Source organism: Anarhichas minor, unplaced genomic scaffold (assembly GCF_050575085.1).
Source record: "Anarhichas minor isolate MPS153535 unplaced genomic scaffold, ASM5057508v1 ptg000045l, whole genome shotgun sequence".
NCBI classification, from domain to species: Eukaryota; Metazoa; Chordata; class Actinopteri; order Perciformes; family Anarhichadidae; genus Anarhichas; species Anarhichas minor.
Window position 1 is genome coordinate 5846727 of NW_027466491.1, and position 18604 is coordinate 5865330.

Below are 18604 nucleotides of genomic sequence, written 5' to 3' on the forward strand. Positions count from 1 at the left end.
CTAATTCAAAGGCGTCTCCAGCATGGACCACGGGGGAGAAACGAGGAGGAACACCTTATAGAAAGTGCTCATTTCGGGATTTAATGGCTGAATTTGTCATTTTACGGAGATGACAGATTAGTGAGTGAAGACCGGATGAAGGAAATGGAATCTCATCCATTCTTCCACTTCCAAGACATCCCGGTTGTTAGCATTAATATCCTTTTTTTTACAAACAAAGCCTCGAGCACATGGACGACATACTAATTGTACTTTAACATAATCCGATTTTCTGAAGCGACCCAAACAAAGACAATGAGAATGACACGCGTGACTTAATATGATCTACCTGGAATTTACTTGAATATGGACAGAAGACAGTTATCTGGAGGTTACCGCATGAAGTACCCTCCTGTGACTGGGACTTCCTGTTTTCTTCTGTGTTAAGCTGGACTGCAAACCAGGTCTTAATACTTCCAACACCAATGAGTGGTGGATGAATTGTTATGTTCCTAATCTGGTCATACATTTTAGCATACTCTACAGATATCACAGAAAAAAATTATATTTGGTTTCTGAAATGATCCAACAAAATACTATGTTAATACTAAAAGGGAGAACAAATATAAGCATGAAAATAATATTATAAGTTCGGTAGTACAGGCGGTAAAAGTCCCAAAGAAAAAAAAAAGCCTCGAAGTCCAGCAAAGGTTAACGTTTGGCTTGAGGTATACCAGTAGTTACGTATGTAAAATACACTATTGCTGCTTGAAAAGCTTACTGCAGCAGCCTTGGCAAACCCATGCAGCGCTAATTGTGTGCAGTAGCTGGACTACCTTTTCCCCAGTTAGCTGTAACTGTTACGATTCCCTGTGAGAGGGTCGATGAAGGACTGAGCGAACTGCTCCAAAATCTTGCGCTGATATTTGTAGCATGAGAGAGCGAAGAGCCGTGCCAAAAAAAACATGGCTATTTGGTCTCCGGTTTGGAGGGAACTTTGGCCCCTGGTGGGCTGTGTGTGTGGTCAGTAGGATGTTTTATATGTTGTTGTTGTTGTACATAGCCGCAGATTTACTGTTTCTGCTGTGCTGTAAGATATTATAGGTCTTATAGATCTGGAATATGTTTGGTTCACTGAGTAATGTCAGATTGGCTTCTTCTTGCCTTTTGATTGTGTTTGATATTTAAAGAGACTGGTAGCTTGTAAGTAGTATTTAGGTATATTTATTTTTCTAAGCAGAAGTCCTCTTTTGAAAGGAATCCAGATGTTGGTGTGATATTGAGATATTAGTTTCTTTGTTCTGAGAGTAATCATGACCCCCCCCAGACTAACGGCTGCATTATTGACTCGCCGGTAAAAGCCACACAAACATGAAATGACTTGCTAGGTTCCATTGTGTGCTTCATTTGGTTGAACCTTTTAATTCATTGGTGCTTGTTGGCTAAATTTGTATTGTTCTGCCCAGAGTTTAACATGCATTTACTGTGCATTATAGATGCGTATCGCACAATGTTGTACTTCCACGTTAAATGCACAGATGAATATAGGCATTAGATAGAAGATGAAGACATTGAAATGCAAGTTTTATACAAAACAAAACAAAAACGATGAAAAAAAAAGATCTTACGTGACGTTTCTTGCAATTAGCATCGTCAAAATAAAGCCGATTAAGTGAATCAATGCAGGTGATGGCAGAGGAGTACATTATAACTGAATATTAATATGTGGGATGTTTAGTTAGTTAGACTAAAAAAAGAATGTTTTTCTTTCAAATTTCTCCATCAGTGATCATTTCTGATTGGCCTGTCGTCCTTTATTCCCTTTAATTAAACCAAAACGACCCGATGATTGCCAGCTCAGTTAGTATTAAAAGCAGTGTATTTTACTCACGTTTGTGTGGCTCCTACTCAAAAGAACAATGTATACTATTGTCAGCTCTGAGATGAATGTTCTGAATATCACATGGAAAAACGTTACATAGCAATAAAGGAACAAATATTAATATTAGGGGCTTTTCCCATCAGCCTTTTGAGTCATTTTGCCGTTGGTTGGTTTCAAAGACCATAACTGTACACAATTAAACTATAACTCTGGCCTTAATCATCTTGCACAGGTTGAAACCAAAGGGGAAAGCCTCTCAAGTACCAGTTTAAACAAAGACTGTTTCATTTAAAGGCAACGGACTAAGATGAGTGAAACCAAATCTATATTCTTGGTCAATGTGGCGGATCTTATAGTTATATTGTAAATTGATTGTCAGGCATTGTAACTGTTATTTAATTGACCTTCATGTAAATAGCCCAGTGCATTCTGTAAATTACACTTTGTAATTTTTGTAAATGATATACTTAACTATTTTTACTTCATGATCATTCTGTTTATATGTTTGTATACTGTAAACTTTAAATATAACAGCTGCTATTTTGTGTTAGTGAGTTGTTTTCTATATCGATGACCGTTTCTGAATTTTCTAGCCTTTGTATTATTACTATTTTAATAAACGACTTGACATTACACTTCGCTTTATTCTGCACCCTTCTCCCTTCTTCCCGTGTGCAGTATGCTGAAAGGAATATGCCAGAAGCGCACACTTACTGTTTTGGCAGTTTACACTCTCTGTCACTCACAGCAGCAGATTCTAGTGCATGATAAATATTCCAAAGTGGCTGAAAGCAACAAGGGTCATCAATACAGCCGCTGAAGGAGATGAATGATAACGTGTCGGAAGGAACATTTAGATTACACATTTTGGACACCCCATACTTCAGTGAGATACAAATGAAACTTTTCAGCGGCTCGGAAACTTTGAGTTGCTCAATGTGAGATTAGATATAGTTAATGCTCGAAATGTAAGATTAATGTTTGTGTCGAGAGATTATATTGAGGTTAAAACTTAAACCAGTGGTTCAAGAGGAACTCGGATATATTCCGTAATTTAAAGAAACTTAAATGCAGAACTATTAAAAGCAAATTGTACTAAAGTATCAAAAGTAAAAGTGCTCTTCTGCAGATAAAATGGGCCCTGTGTTGACATTAACATTTAATAGATTTTGAAGACTGATGCGTCGATGCTTTAGCAGCGTTTCACTGTTGGAGCTGCTCGATATTCGTTGCTTTATAGTTTAGTCCAGTTGTTCGCAGTGGGTCACAAAATAAGTCATTTAATAGCTTAGCATATGATTTTTTGATGTATTTTAATCTGTAAAGCTACTAGTAACTATTGATGTCCAATAAAGTAGTAGTGAAGTAAAAAAAAAAAAATTGAAAGTGCTATATCTGCCTCTGAGAGGTTGGGGAGTAGAAATCCAGAGACGCAATACTCAAGTACAAGTACACTTCCATGCTGCTGACCAAGTTGTTTGCCTCCTGAGCTCAACCTTTCCCCGGGTGCCCAATTATCGAGAAACTCCGAGTCTCGCCGTCTCTTTGCTGCAGTAAAGGGATATAAAGGAACGCGATGCCTCTGCCCTGTTGCAGTCATAAAAGCTGATACGGAGCGGAGCAGATATCGGGTCATGTTTAGACTTTTTGAAGCTATACTTTTATAGATTTTCCCACTGGCCTTCCCTGGAAGGAAATCTTGGATGAGAGCCTTTACCTCCTCCTGCAACTGAAACACACAGCAAGCCCAAGACTATATAAAAGAGATAACATCCACATAATCCAGTGCTGACCTTAAATGATCCATGGAGTCATGATTTATGTCACAACGCTGTAGGGCATCCAGTTAAAGTTATGCTCAAATATCCGAATATCATTTCTGTTTTGATATACTCTATTAGCAGTAAATGGACCCCTTTTTAAATCCACACCCTTCCAAGCAGAACCTGTGTGCATTGGCTTAATCGCTCCTTATAATAGCCTACTTTATTTCCTGGAAACTCGCATAAATAAAACCAATCATCACTTCTAAAAAGAAACTTTATTCAGCACTTCGTGTCTTAACTTTGTCTTCTTTACAAGTCAGTTCAGTGGAATAAGATCCGTCTGGATTGTCTGACGTAACCAATGAATTTAGAATAATACTTAAGATGCTAAGTTGTATGTTGGATCTTAATTATTGAAGTAAAAGTAATGAGTGAATCTGCAGTGCATTTGAAAAAAAAAAAGGTATTCGGGACAAGGTTGGAGCTCCAGTCCTCTGTCGCCCCCTTCTGGTTAGATTGTGTCCCTCCAGTCCTGAAATTGAGCTGCACTCTAATTGTACAGACATGCTCATACATGTTAGCAACGTGGCCACACGTTTAGTCCAGGTAGCGATTCACATCCCAGGGCTGCTGAGCAAATACGAACCTCTCATGGGTTTGAAGCTGGCCCCAGGTAAAAGAAATCCCCTGCTGGTTCCAGCACTGAGTCACAGGGCGCTCTGTTCTCATGGACTCGGTTGCCAAAGGGAGGGATGTCCTCGTGTCTGTGTGATGGTGAACCAAAGGGAGAGTGAATCTTTCTCTGTGGTGATCCAGTGGAGTCTTGTCTGGCATGGTCTGGGCCATCATGTCATGAGGCTGATGGAGGAATGAGGGCTGGACTGAGATGGATGTCAGGTTTGCAGAACTGCTCATACCTGTATGTCACATTGAAGGAAATCAATAGTTACTTTACTTTCAAAGGGGTTCTGCAAAATCAGGTGTTTTATTTTTTTATTTTTGTGAAATCACACCCACTTACTCTGTGTGTCACTCCTGTGTTTGGCTTCCCTCCTCAATTTAGCCCGTCTGTTTGAAAACCAGACCTGAGAGACACAAGAAAAGATGAGGTTTTTTGATCCCATATCGACACACTGGTGATTCAAAATGACGACTCTACCTTGATGGTGTCCTCAGGAAGTTTGATCTCAGCCGACAGTTTCTCTCTCGTGTACATATCCGCATACTGGCTGTGAGAGAATTCTGATCCAGGAGACAGAAACGTGTATGTAACTGGGCTTCTGAGTAAGTTATTGCTCGAGACGTGCGAGGACATTTAAAGATCTTAAGTCACCTTGCTCCAGTGCTGTGCTCTGCTCCGGGGTGAAGGTGGTGCGGTTTCGGTGCTGGACGCCTTCAGGCTTCTGGTCAATACGACATGCCGTCTCGGACATCTTTCTCTCTTTCACTTCTTCTTGAATCAGAGAATCACAATCTGCAGGATATACACATATTACATCAGCTCGCTATAAATCATAACCCATATCTCCTTGTTGGGTACTACAAGTGACTGTGATCCTCACACTGACTATTTTCATTGTTCCGGTGACCTTTACAGGTGACCTACCCTGCTCAGTCCTGATGTGCGCATTGATCTCCATGCACATCGGCCCGTGGTCCAAGTGAATCCTTCTGAGAATCCGATTAATGGACGACACCTTGTAGAACACAGTGTGCCAAAAGGCACCATGTCATATGGTGGATCATTATAAGTTTCGTGAAACTAAAAAAAATAATTTCAAGCTCACTTACGCTGGGAACTTTGGAGGCTTTGCATATCCGTGCTGCTGCGAGGCGCTTTCGGATTTCCCAAGCAAAAATGGTTGGGTTTTCCCTCCTGCACTGGATGATTGTGGAGATGACACCGGGGGTGAGAAGCCGAGGCCGGCTGCCTCCAATGGTTTTGGGCTCCAGGAGTCCAGTGCGGCGGTAGCGACTCAAGATCTTACTGACGCACCCGCTGGACACCTGAAATGCGCAGAGGGTTCAACTTTACATAGGAAGTGATGAGGAAGTTATGTACTAACCGTGACCTGTGCGTGTGAATATTAACGCAACAAGACGCTTCAACCAGCTTCTTTTCAACAAATGTGGTAATGTGTGCAACTCTGTTGGTTTGCGTACCCGAAGTATCCTGGAGATCTGGTTCGGTCGGACTCCCATCATGGCCAGTTCAATCATTTTCCTCCTCTTGGATTCTGGGAGAGGTCTGCCGTTGAGAAACATCCCTCCCAGCTGGTTGACACTTCCACCACCTTATTGTAACACAGCCTGCACTTATGAAATCTGTCTTTAGAATGGCATGTAAGTGGTTGAAATTGCTTATTCAATCTGAAATCACATTTACTATAGGCCTAGTTGTACTGCAAACTCTCAACAACTGTTTAGATGTCTTAGAATATAATTAAAGCCCTTTTTTTCTGTATATTAAAATATAAAAATTAACCTTCATTCGGCAGATCGTTTGTTCCGCACATCTCCGCTTGATCCCAGGCTTAGTGATGAAACTGGTCACAAAAACAAAATGCGTAATGCTCCCAGAAATAAAAACACCTTACGGTATGAAACGCGCAACGACACCACGTCGCCCGTAGGAAAATCAACTTGTCCGGGTAACTCCTCGTATCTCTGCTGAATGAACAATGAGGGGAATGACGCCCTTCAGCAGACATTTATAGGCCTGCTGACCTCAACATGACGTGGAGCCTGTTACCTGAAATGTCAATATTGCCTGGAAGTGAATGTGGGCATTATGGGCTTAAAGTGGGCTTTAGGTTGGTACGTCTTTAAACGTGACATATAACAACATTGTGATTTTCATTCCACTTGTATTTTTTTACCAAAAAAAAAAACGTCCAGTAGTTTGATTTAATTAAATATATAGAGGAAGGATTGAGTCATGGAAATTCATGATTCAGGAAGATCCCTCCAAAGAGCCTTCCGAGTTGTTATTTAAATTAAGCAGCCTACGTCTAGATTTGAGCTCGATCTCGTGATTGTGCTCACAGTCTTACAGTCTCCTTATACAGGATTATGCACATCAAACATTTATTAACAGAGAAAAAGAGAAATAATAAAACACGAGTTGCATGTGCTTGATAAACTTAGTCAAATAAGATATAAAACTACTAAAATCATCATCTTTGCACTGTCTTGTTTTGGTGCCATATTATTTGAAAGCCCACTTGCAGTACCAGAACAGTGCATTTTGAAGAGAGTTTACTACATGGATTGGCTTTACCTTCATCGGCACCTTAAACAAATATTTCCACTTTTGGATCCTTATAAATTGTGTTTTCAATTCAACACGTATTTGTATTCCTGTAACCGGAAAATCAACATTGTAACAGCTTATGCAAGTTTGGGAATTCTGACTGCTTTTCTTTTGCGCAGTGGCTGCTGTACAGTCTCGATCAAACAAACCAATTTTTCACTGCAACACAATTTAGCCTTTAAACATTCTGCTTCGGTGCGTGTCATCCTACACAAATGAATGCACAAATTCCATCTTTCAAAGAAGCTAAACGATCAACACTGGTATGTTTCCCATCCTTTCAGGGGGGGATATATATAGTCACGTGACATGAGCATCCTTTTTAAGTGGCCGAGATTAAAAGGATCTCTGGTCTTTTTTCATAAAACAAACATTTGAAAATCTGCCCCAATGACGACTAACATATGGTAAAGTGCTTTTAATAAATCATAAATCCATCACCCAGTCTCTCTTTATTACATTTTCTTTCGAAACGTGAACAAATATAGTCGTATGGGCGCAAGGAAAGGGCCAATTGGGGGACCTCGTTTATCCAGAAGAGGGAGGCTAAAATAACCCTCACAGATGTTCCTTGGGCAGCCAGCAGATAAAAATGCGTTGTAAACGTTTCAAAGGGAAATATTTGACGAGCAAATATTAGCCTATGTGAAAACCCACACAAGGCTCGTCTTTTGGCCTGTTTAATGACTAATTGAATATCATTAGTTAGGTCCACACAGATCGAAGTGCCACCGAAATAAAGGCTCAGATTTTAAAATGCCATATGGCCCAAATTATACATTAACCATGAGTTAGAGGACAATAATACTTAGCACAATCAGCCAGGTTACATAGAGGACAGCCATTTTTTTGGACACCATCATCTCCTTGCCAACGGAGACAAAGGACAAATAAGGCAAGCCTTTTTGTTTATTACCGGGGAGTTGATGTAGTTATTGATTTATAGTACTTTATTGCACGTACAGCGTGTGCCAAACGAGGTTGATTAAAGTACTTAGGTCGTGTTGTTAAAACAGTGCCACATAATCGTGGTGCGTAAATTCTAATCTGGGCTCGCCAAAGGAGGGAGCGAGAGTTTAAGTGTCTAAATCACGCCACAAAATACGTATAGATTTTACCAACACGTCCCAGGTGTTTGTCGAGTGCATGGAACATCTATATTGTTGCTTTGCTGCGCCCTGAAGCGTTGAGAAATGTGGTTTATTCATCCGCGTAAAAAGGTTACCAAAACCTCTCCAGAGCGCACTAAGGTGCCGTGTGCACAACGATGCTGCCTCCCTGGTCGCTTGTCTAGCAGTTGTCTTCACCCTGTTATGACATTTGTGTATTTTCCATGTTTTTCTTATTCTTACTTTGGTGAATGTTTTTTTCCATCCTGTGAACGCAGACGCTTGTTTTAGTCCTTCATTATTAATGACGTTTCATGTCCGTGGCCAAATGTGCCGTTTTTCAGCATAAAGGCTTCAACACAAAAATCGTCTATCGTAATATGCTATTCAATTTTAACTGTGTCGTAATGCTTTCTTTTCTAAACAAGCAGGATGATGTGACCTTAAGGTTATTAGACATTTTAAACTTGTTTTATTTCTAAATATTTAAAGGCTCAAAATTGGATAAATACCGTGTTAGTTACACATTGTATGTAACCTATGTTCACAATACTTTAAATATTCCACATTACTAATTCTTCCACCGTTGTCTTGAACTAATTTTATATATTTTTTTGAAGATACATTGAAAATACATTCTTTTTATTGTAAAATTGTCTTAAAATCGTGTAATTCATCATCAAATCTCCTTATATAACAGGTGAAATAGTATGCCCACGGTGGAGACCATTGCTCTTGTTTCTGATCCAAATCCACTTTTAACATTTTTTTTTTTTTTTTTTACTGAAAATTAGCGTCACTCCTTTGAGGATAGTATTTGTGGTGTCGTGCAACTCGGTTACGCAGAACAATGATAACAAACAGGCTAAATTACATCAAATGCCAAACAGAGCAGCAATATTCCTGTTTTACTAAACTATCGTCAGATTTGTTCGTGACAAAGATTTGGTAAAATGTAGAATTTTTTTATTATTTTTTTCAAACCTTGCGCAACACGGTATTACTAAATCCGCATGTTATTTGAATAAACTACATTAACGATGCGCTCCAACAGTTGGCTATAAGCGTCTTCTGAATAATAACATCCCATTGGAGAACAGAGCATCCAGTACACTTTTTCTAAACCTCCATCAATGAAGAGGTCCTCAGTGCGCATTAGCCAAAGAGTGTTAATGTTGTATGCAAAGCTTACTGTACACCAAACATGTGCAGCTAGTTAATCTTTACCTGCTGTTCAATAACGCAGAGGCGCTTCTAGTCGCAAAAATAGTGACAGATTGATCTGAACAGGAACACAGTGGGCCCTTTCAATCCAATGTGGAGGTTAATGTTGCATGCATTTTGATGCCATATTCATGGTTTGCTTTCCTTCATGTAAATATTGCATTATGAGTATAAACACCTTTTCATGTATCTATAAATATGAGAACCAGTGCCCAATCACTTTTAAATCATGCCATGTAAAAAACATGTTGTCATTATATTCTGTATTTGTATATTCATCATTTTTCATGTGTCACTTTTTTCTTTTCTTTCTTCTGAAATAAGTATGTTGCGAATTCAACACTGATGTAAATTACGAGTGTTTTATATGTATAGAAATAAAAATGACTTATATGAATGAGTCAGCTAACTGAGTAATAAAAATGGAAGATGCGCTGGCTTTAATTGCCCAAGCTTAATATGGTAATTACATAGGGGCTATTTGTAACAACACAAATGTATTAGATGTATACTTAAATACAAAAATAGATGTATAGGATATGAAACTTGAGGTGAAGCATGCTGTGGCCTTCACACTTTCTAAATCTAAAACCATCTAAACACCAACGGGAGATATTTTGGACCTCTAGAGAGTTAGAATCTATGCCGTCTGCCTGTCTCTCGCTGTCACAGAGAGTTCATAGTCACAAGTTACTCCCTTTGGGAATTAATGTCAGAGCATTAAAAGCATCATAAAAACATCTCAAGGTATTTAGCCTGTGAATATTTAGAGTAGGTCCCATGAGTATTAACGTTATTTTCCAGCAATGCTCTGCTTCCCACTCACAGTTACTCGCAATCACATCTATGAGCTGCCTGGCACAACTGAGCCGCAGCAAAACAGAAAAATGTCTGATGTGAGAAGGGTTCATAGCTTAATGAACTGTCCTGTTCTTTTGCATTAAATATTTCATTATATTTGGTAAACCTCATGCATACTAGCTTATGTGTGTGTGTGTGTGTGTGTGTGTGTGTGTGTGTGTGTGTGTGTGTGTGTGTGTGTGTGTGTGTGTGTGTGTGTGTGTGTGTGTTTGTGACGTCAGAAATGACATTAAAAAGAATCACATAACTATTATATTATAATACCTTTTTTTAGTTTATGTTATTTCAGTCTTGAAATCTTGTGGAACAAAGCTGTGGAGCCAGAATGAAGAGAAGACATGCAGGAGTTTGGGGTAAATCTATTTATCAAAAACAGAAATCAACCACAAAGAGTGAAAACTGTTTTGTAATCATTTTTTAATAGATTAGACAATAACATTTCATGCAAAGTACACCATTTTTTAGACAGAGATTATTGACATATCTTCTTTACTCTCAAATCTCTAATGACTGTTTCTTTCTGACAACTGTTGGGCTACAATATCTAGACTGTAGTCTGCTTCATTTGTTGTAGAGGAGTTTGTGTGAAGTTCAGATCGAAGCGTACAATTTCCGACGCACCTCGAAGGCCGCATTAGCTGCGTTAACGCTATGCTGACGTGTCGAACCTCTTGCTCCGGAAGACTTTATTTCAATTTGCCTACGCGGTCGAGAGGCGGCTCCATTCGCTCCCATTCATTGTGCCCCTCAGACCCGGAACGATTTTGACGTGTGTGTATGCATGGCAAAGTGTGTTTCCGGTATAACGTGTGTGTTGATCGTTGTTCAGCCTTTTTTCTCTTGGCTTTCAGTAGAAGAGTCACTCACTTGAGAGTCCCAGCTCCCTTACCTGGTCACCCCTTTAACGGCGTTATATCTCTAACCGGTGGACATGGCATCTGTTTCGGCACCAGCTCAGGCAGCCCCTTCTCCGGCTGCTTCCCTGCAAAGAGGAATTGTGAAAATGGTAGGAATCCTATCATGCGAATATGTGAGCCTAGGAATATAGCTAGTTAAGTTAGCGTGCTAACTGAGCCAATGGCTATAACGTGTCCCTTACTATCGCTTGCCATACAACTTAAATTTAACTTTTTTACGATATAAATGCAACGTGTCACTGACCACTGTCACTAACATCCAGCTCACATATCTGCGGCAGCCTGCCAGCTAACGTTAGCTGGTTTGCTACAACACTTGCTAGCCTGCTAATAAGCTGAAGCTAACTGACGTTAGCACATGTTTGCTATCTTGCTAGTTAGCTATAGTTGCATTTAACAACTTAAGTGTACAGACAAAACATTGCGCTGTGAAAAATAAACTGCAATGAGATAAAGTGGATTTAACTTGCATTTAAAAATCTGACATTTTGTAAATTATCTGTCACGTTAACAGATGTTCATCTTCCCAGCTATTAGCTAACTGTTAGCTATTATCGTTTACTGTCCAGCAAGTGTGGATTTATGAACAAAGTTGGTGGTCTGCACTGCTACTGGACCACGCTGTTGACAGCGTTTACGCGAGTTGAGTTCATTCATGTTATTGGCCATTTGTAAAGTAGTACTTAGCCAAGTAGCGTGTAAGCTAACCCCCAAAGCCTCTCCTTATAGCGTCTCATTATTGTCCCTCACAACATTTCCTATAAATGCTGATTTGTCATCTTTCAGCGATTGAAGTTCCCGTTATTAATGTGAGGAAATCTAGGATTACACGCGCTGGTTAATGTGTTACGACACTTCAAGTCACAGACGGAGCATTTCCCCAGTGTGCTGGTTTACAAACCAGCCACTGGAAACTGACACGTAGCTACAACTTTCTTGCCCCTACAATCTCCCATTCATCCGGCTCGTGCATGATCTCTGTTCGTCCGGTGTTACTTCACCGTTGATTTTTTTTTTTTTTGGCACTATCTTCAAACAGATAAAAGATAACCTTGAAGATAAAGTTAACAGATTTTCTATATAAGTGCCTTGCATAGCTGTGTAGTTTGAGGTCTGAGGTCGGTGCCCAGTAGAACCACAGTCTGACTGCTCCAGTCTGTAGTTTTAGATGTTAGTATTGGTAAGAAAAGTTGCATCTCATGCTGCTTTATCACAGAGAGCGTAATCAACACACTAACACACTCGTCTCCAGGCGTTTTTATAACTGTGGTAACTACCGTAAACGGGTAAGCACTCCCTTGAGAAGGAAGAGTGAGTCGGTGACACTCTTGTGTGTTATTACCAAAGGAATTGAGAGATTTAGTGCCTTTTTTTTTATTTTTTCCATGCCTGGTCAGTGTATAAAAATCACAACTCCTCTTCTGCTTCGCCTCTTACTTGGAACGAGTGGGTCCGATAGTGGGGATTCGATGAAAGACTTTATCTAACCCACATCTTAGATCAACAGCCCCGAGCGATGCTCCCTGCAGACACACTGGAGAGTCCACAGATAAAAGGTGTTTGCTCAGATTCGTGTAAATGCCATGGTTGTCAAACCCAAGAGTCGGTTGTCTTTTTTTTTTGTATTTAGTTTCGTTATCAGATGCCGTGATCTCACCTTGCGTTTGAATGACAGACTGTCTACATGGCAACGGGACGTTGCTTTCCAGCTCCACATTAGCTTTCAACGTCTTTTAAGATTTTTGCTATTTTATAGCTATTGTGATTTTGTGAATTGGAAATTGATGCACATCCACTCAGCGTGCTTAACACGTGAAACCAGATCTAATTCACAAAAATGATGATTTCTCTATTTGTCTACCTGTTTATGTTACGCTGTTTTCAAATGAATGCTTCATGACCCGCCCATAGGGCTTATTAGGTTGACACTTGCCACAATGCAAATACAAATAACAGGGTTTACTGAGTGCGTGTATCGTCTGAGAGGAAATAGAAACTGAAAGTTGCCACTAATTTCTTCTTTCCATGCGGGTGTTCTGGTATTTGTTCCAGGTGTTTGTGTCTTTATTTGTGATGAATAGATTTGAAGATGGTATCTGCATTTGCCGACTAAATATATATATATATTTTTTGTCTCTCCAGGTCTTGTCAGGCTGCGCCATCATTGTTCGGGGCCAGCCTCGAGGTGGCCCTCCCCCGGAGCGTCAGATTAATCTCAGTAATATCCGAGCGGGGGCCATGGCCCGTCGAGCCGCCCAGGGCCAGACCGAGTCCAAGGACACCCCCGATGAGGTGAGCAGCCCTATCCCGTTGTTTGTTTATATGTATCTGCGTGTTTGGCAAAGGTAGTCCTGCACCACTCACGATGATATTCCAATTTGGGGGTCTTTGTTTTTCACTGTGGGGAGAAGATTTTGCTTTCGAATATTTGTCACACGACTTTGCTCTCCTCATTCCCATCGAGCGGTTATAATTATGTATGAATCGGCCTGATTGTAAGTGACGACGAAGCCGAGAGATGCCAACATGTCAATGCTCAATCAGACTTAAGACTTTAAGATGCCACCGGTGTGATTTCCTTTTCACGCCTTTGAAAAGTCCATAATTTAGTTTATTTAACTTTTGATTTGATCGCCCCGTGGAAGAGTACTTTAACATTCCCGTCTGTGTTGCAGCCGTGGTCCTTTCAAGCCAGAGAGTTCCTGCGGAAGAAGCTAATCGGCAAAGAAGTGTGCTTCACTGTGGAAATCAAGACGGCTTTGGGCCGTGAGTACGGCATGGTCTACCTGGGGAGAGGTGAGTGGACAAACTGGTCTGAACAATGTCCACATTGGTAAAAATACTCACTGCATAAATGTTCCTTTTCTCTTTTTATTTTTAAGCAGTTTACTTTTTTTAAGAATAAAACAAAGTCATATGAATTCGACATACATGTGATGTGGAAATCAAACAGTTACACAGTTATTATTGCAACTCGGGCATCTCCCCAAAATTGTGGGTTATGATTGAGCTATCAAAATTAGATTTTTTTTAAAAACCTTGTTTTTTTAAATAGTTTGACGGTGGTACAGTAATGCAGAGTACTTCTAATGGAAGTTGTACCTGCTGCTAGCTCATCAGCTGCACGTACGGTCTAATCAGCACACCTGTAAAGAGTGATTTTGTAAAGCTAAATGTCCCCGTTATCCTGAATGTCAACACTCATGATCGCCTCTGGTCCAAACAAAATACCCGACCTGAACCAACTGCTGTACCGGTCCTGATAAACACTCGGCTAAAAACAAAATCAAGTTCTTTTCTCTGTCCTCTCATTTCAGACACGACAGGCGAGAACCTTGCTGACACTTTGGTGAATGAGGGCCTGGCCACAGTCCGCAGGGAAGGAATCAGGGGGAACAAGTAAGATGTTTGCCTCTACGCCACCTGTAGCTACCTGTGCGTTGACGTTCTTACATATCCGATTCTGTGGCATGTCTTGTATCTGCTATGATGCCGTGATCATGTTGGCCTAAAGGATGCCTTTATACAAGACACTGCTTACCATAAATGCTTTCCCTCCAAAACTGTTTGCTCGTTCAGCGTAGTTATGAAGTAATGACCTCAAAGCTGGTTTCAGTCTGCAGCTCCACACACAATGAGAAGTAAATCTTTTCTGGCACACGATGGCTTCATTTAGCAGCACAACACGGGTAAATCTGTGGGGAGTTGTGCATAAGTCGTCAACTAGCAGACTGTGGAGGATTGAGATGGAGCCGTGGTGTCCCAGATGGTGGCAGTATTGCCCTGCTGCTACAGCGATGTCCCTCTGAAACCCTCGCACAGTAATCCCCTAGATAAACTTTGCACACCCAGCGCTATGACAAAGTACCGTGTATCCCCCCCAGTGGCAGTATTTGCACATTACACACATTACAAGCAATTTGACTCATGCTGCTACATTTGTATCCTCCAACATGAACAGAGTTGATGTGAATATTCCGCCGCTAATGACCCATTTCAAGCCTTCTGTGCAATGGCCCAGAACGAGCGCTAATGTATATGGTGCTTTAAGTGTAAGCGGACATCATTTGGCCAAAGGGGGAGGCCCATTACTCAGTGAGGACTTAAGGCCTTTGTTGTTCCCCTCAGTGCGCTGGCCTCCAATATCATTACCCGTCGGGACGGGCTACGTTGATCACACTAACTAGGATGTGATCATGATTATGGAAGGGGGGTGATTATAACGATGATGGCTCCGGACACTGCAGATAAACGTGTTCACAAGTTGACTTTGGCTTCTGAAAACAGTCGGCTGATTCAGTTTTAAGGGCTGGGGCGAGTGCTCAGCAGCACGCCAGAACACACACACACACACACACACACACACACCTGCCAGAACAGTTGTTTTTTCTCTGTCAGCTTTAGCTTCGTGCTACATATTGCAGCTGTCACTGTCAGGCAGATATGTGTTCATTTCAATCACATGGATTGTTTTTTTTGGTTTGCTGTTGGAGGCGTCATCATCTGACTGAGTTTCACTTGAACCTGATCAGAGCATAAATAGATGCTGTCCTTGGTCTTTCATCTCCGTCTCCGTCACTTAGTCGGACTGCTTTTCTTTTAAAAATGCTTCATCCATTCACGGAGGTGGCTAGAGACGGACATTTGGTCAGAATCCTTGGCTGTACACTTACCTTTTGAAAAATGAAATCCGAAGGCGGGGGGGGGGGGGGAGTTTGACTGATTGGTTTATGTAACGCCCACCCGACAGAGCAGAAGGTTGCCACATAAACATGGAGATCAACTATGTTTTATAATCCTCCATTGCTCCTTTTTTAAACTGGAGCCCCGGAGGAGTGCTTGTTTGTCGGCTGTAAACCGTCTGAGGGGAATGAACCGTGCTCATTTGGGCCTCGCTGCTCACAAGGACTGGAACCCCCTCCAGTCCGGTTCACAAGGGAACCAGACATCCTACACCTTCTCGAAACTCTGAGACAACAGGGAGCTGTAAAACCACTCGCTGAAGTTCAACATTTTGTATCTATTTAAAGTATTTGTGGTTTGCACAAGGGAGCCACATGGAGATGAAAGACATAGCCTACAGTGTGTTCAAATATCGGGGGATTGAAAAGTTCATTTTTCTTTCTTGGCCGTTGTTCCTCCAGTAGCTTTGCTCAGCGTTGCACTTTCTTACCCGTCAATATCCGTTTTGATTTCAAGCATTGGTTGGAAGGCGTCGCTGACCTAAAAATAATTTGGTTTATTTAGAGACGTGGATAAGTTCACTATCGTCTGCCTCCACACACGGCAGCTCTTTCTACATCTTAACCTCCTTGTTTTTGTGCTTTCCATTCATTTCCGTGGCTTTAACAACGTCTGCTCTCCTTGATTTCATTGTTGCTTTTCCTCACTCTATCTTTGTCGCTCTCTGTTCCCGTCGACTCTCTTTAATTCTAAGTAGCTTAAACACGATTGACTCCTCGCAGAAAGTTTCGCCATTGTTGCTCAGTCGGCAAGAAACCGTTTCGATTGAATTTTGAAGTTGGTAGCGAAGTCGGTGTCGAGGTCGAGGGGAACTCTACGGCGGCTTTTGGGCGCGAGTCCAAAAGCCCAATCGGGAGAACAGGCTACATGTGAGTTGTACAGATTTTGGGCTATTTGGGCTGTGTGTGGTGTTCTAATTGTGACCCACTTGGTTGCTTCAGTTTTTAAAGAAAAGCTCTAGTCACCAGTGCTTCTCTCATATCAATGGGGCAGCCTTTGATTCTAAACAAAAGCCTGTTTGGCCATTTGAAGTAATGAATATAATTAAAGTTGTACAATGGCCCTAAAAAAAGCATTAGGCTGCACAATTTGGAGAGCCAGCGTGGAGTTAATTGTGGCGTTTGTAGCCAGCTGCGTGGTAGCTTTTTGAAGGAGCCGTCAAACACTGTTATTGTCTCTTCACAAAATGCTTGGATCCATTTTTTATTTTTTTTTTGAAGCGGTTACGTTCTGGTCATCAGCTGGTTGCCACTAAAACAGCAGTGCAGCTTGTCGGGAACGGCACTTTCTCCGGCGCTTACTCCAACAAAGCTGGCGCCTCACCAGACCCAGACCCAGACCCAGACCCATGCAGTCCTATGCCTTTAATGTGCACCTGTACATGTTGAGGCTAACAACCAATGTTGAGTTGCAGCTAAACATTGTTGCTGTAATGAACCCAACATGATGGAGGTTGAAAATACCGTTTTTGCATTGGCTACAAGTTGTTGTCGTTCTTGTAATGGCGAGAAGTGCAACTCTATCAAAGCGTTGGTGCAGCAGCAGTGTTCTGAAACGTCATTTTCATTTTTCAAAGCTGGTGAGAAGCCATCTGAGAGTTTCAATATCTGCTTCACGCAGCTGCAAGTTTTATTAGCAGTCCAAGTTTCATGCTACTGAACCAATCCATTAAAGGAAAGTTAATAAAAGATTTTATTTCGGTTTCCTATTTTACGCACTGAAGGTAATTTTGAAAAGTGCCAGTGGTTAAAGTCAAACAATCATGTTGTGAGAACACACTTTAACTCACTACATGCAAAGCAACGTACTGACTTTATCACGTTAACAGCCGTCCAGAGCTTGATGTGTTTTGCGGGTGTTCCTTTTATTGTGTCTTAAACTTTCCTTTGTTTGTGTGTGTGTGTGTTTGTGTGTGTGTGTGTGTGTGTGTGTGTGCGTGCGTGCAGTCCAGACCAGGCCAGACTCTGTGATTTGGAGGACCAGTCCAAAGCTTCCAAGAAGGGCTTGTGGAGCGAGGGTGGCGGCGCACACACCATCCGCGACCTCAAGTACACCATAGAGAATCCCCGCAACTTCGTCGACTCCTTGCACCAGAAACCCATCAACGGTAATGGGTTCGGGGGGGGGGGGGGGCATGCAAACCTCCACACTGACACACTCGGAGAAAGGCGTTTGTCAGACATCAACCATGTTTATTTTTGGTTGGTTTGGTTGAAGACTTCTTTGTTCTTAATATCTGCTTCAGGGCATTTAATGGCACAACGCTTTATCAGCCATCACCGGCTCATTCCTCTCCCGTCTCTCCTCTCTGACCCTTCCTGGAGGTGTAATGTTCCACTCCATTCATTTCCAGGTGACCGCCGTTAGCGGCGACTCAGCTCATTTCACTACACTTTAATTGAATGGTGAAATGAACAGGGGAACGCTTTGATTTCTTGTTCTTACTATTCATGAGAGGCGGTCGGGGTTGTTTTTTAAATTGGAAGCAACAATTCAGCCGAAGCGCTTTTAAATGTGCGTCGAGTTGCTGTGAAACGGAATACCACTTTCTGTCTCAGGCGGACACACACACACGAATACAGGCACACAAGTTATACACAGCAAGTTATACACAGAAAGAAGGTGTGTAGAGAGAGAACCCATCACCGGAATACCATTTATGCGTGAAATGCCTTTCACTCACATCCTGTCCATTTCTTAAAGTACCTCAGAGGTCAGGAGCAACAGTTGAGTGATATGATTTTAGAAACAAATACGATGTACCTTGAGTTTACACAGCTCAAATGGCTACTTACGTCTGACTGTAAGAG

The 18604-nt window shown here is 41.5% G+C and overlaps 2 protein-coding genes across 3 annotated transcripts in view; one reads left to right on the forward strand and one right to left on the reverse strand.

Annotated features, from left to right (window-relative positions):
- Positions 1-3966: 3966 nt before the first annotated feature.
- On the reverse strand, positions 3967-6143 carry pax4 (paired box 4). The gene is given in 8 exon segments (XM_076111913.1): positions 3967-4643; positions 4646-4712; positions 4787-4869; positions 4961-5101; positions 5234-5324; positions 5419-5634; positions 5791-5921; positions 6113-6143. Coding segments are annotated over 8 exon segments (1179 nt in total). The 3' UTR covers positions 3967-4224.
- A 4725-nt stretch (positions 6144-10868) lies between these two features.
- The window catches only part of snd1 (staphylococcal nuclease and tudor domain containing 1), a 142281-nt gene continuing 134545 nt past the window's right edge, over positions 10869-18604 (forward strand). The window contains exons 1-5 of one of the 2 annotated variants that reach the window (XM_076111853.1): positions 10869-11140; positions 13194-13343; positions 13727-13847; positions 14369-14450; positions 17741-17901. In XM_076111853.1, coding sequence (XP_075967968.1) covers positions 11066-11140; positions 13194-13343; positions 13727-13847; positions 14369-14450; positions 17741-17901 — 589 coding nt within the window. In that variant the 5' untranslated portion in view covers positions 10869-11065. The remainder of the gene's footprint in view (positions 11141-13193; positions 13344-13726; positions 13848-14368; positions 14451-17740; positions 17902-18604) is intronic. The other variant, XM_076111852.1, reaches the window with a different exon arrangement.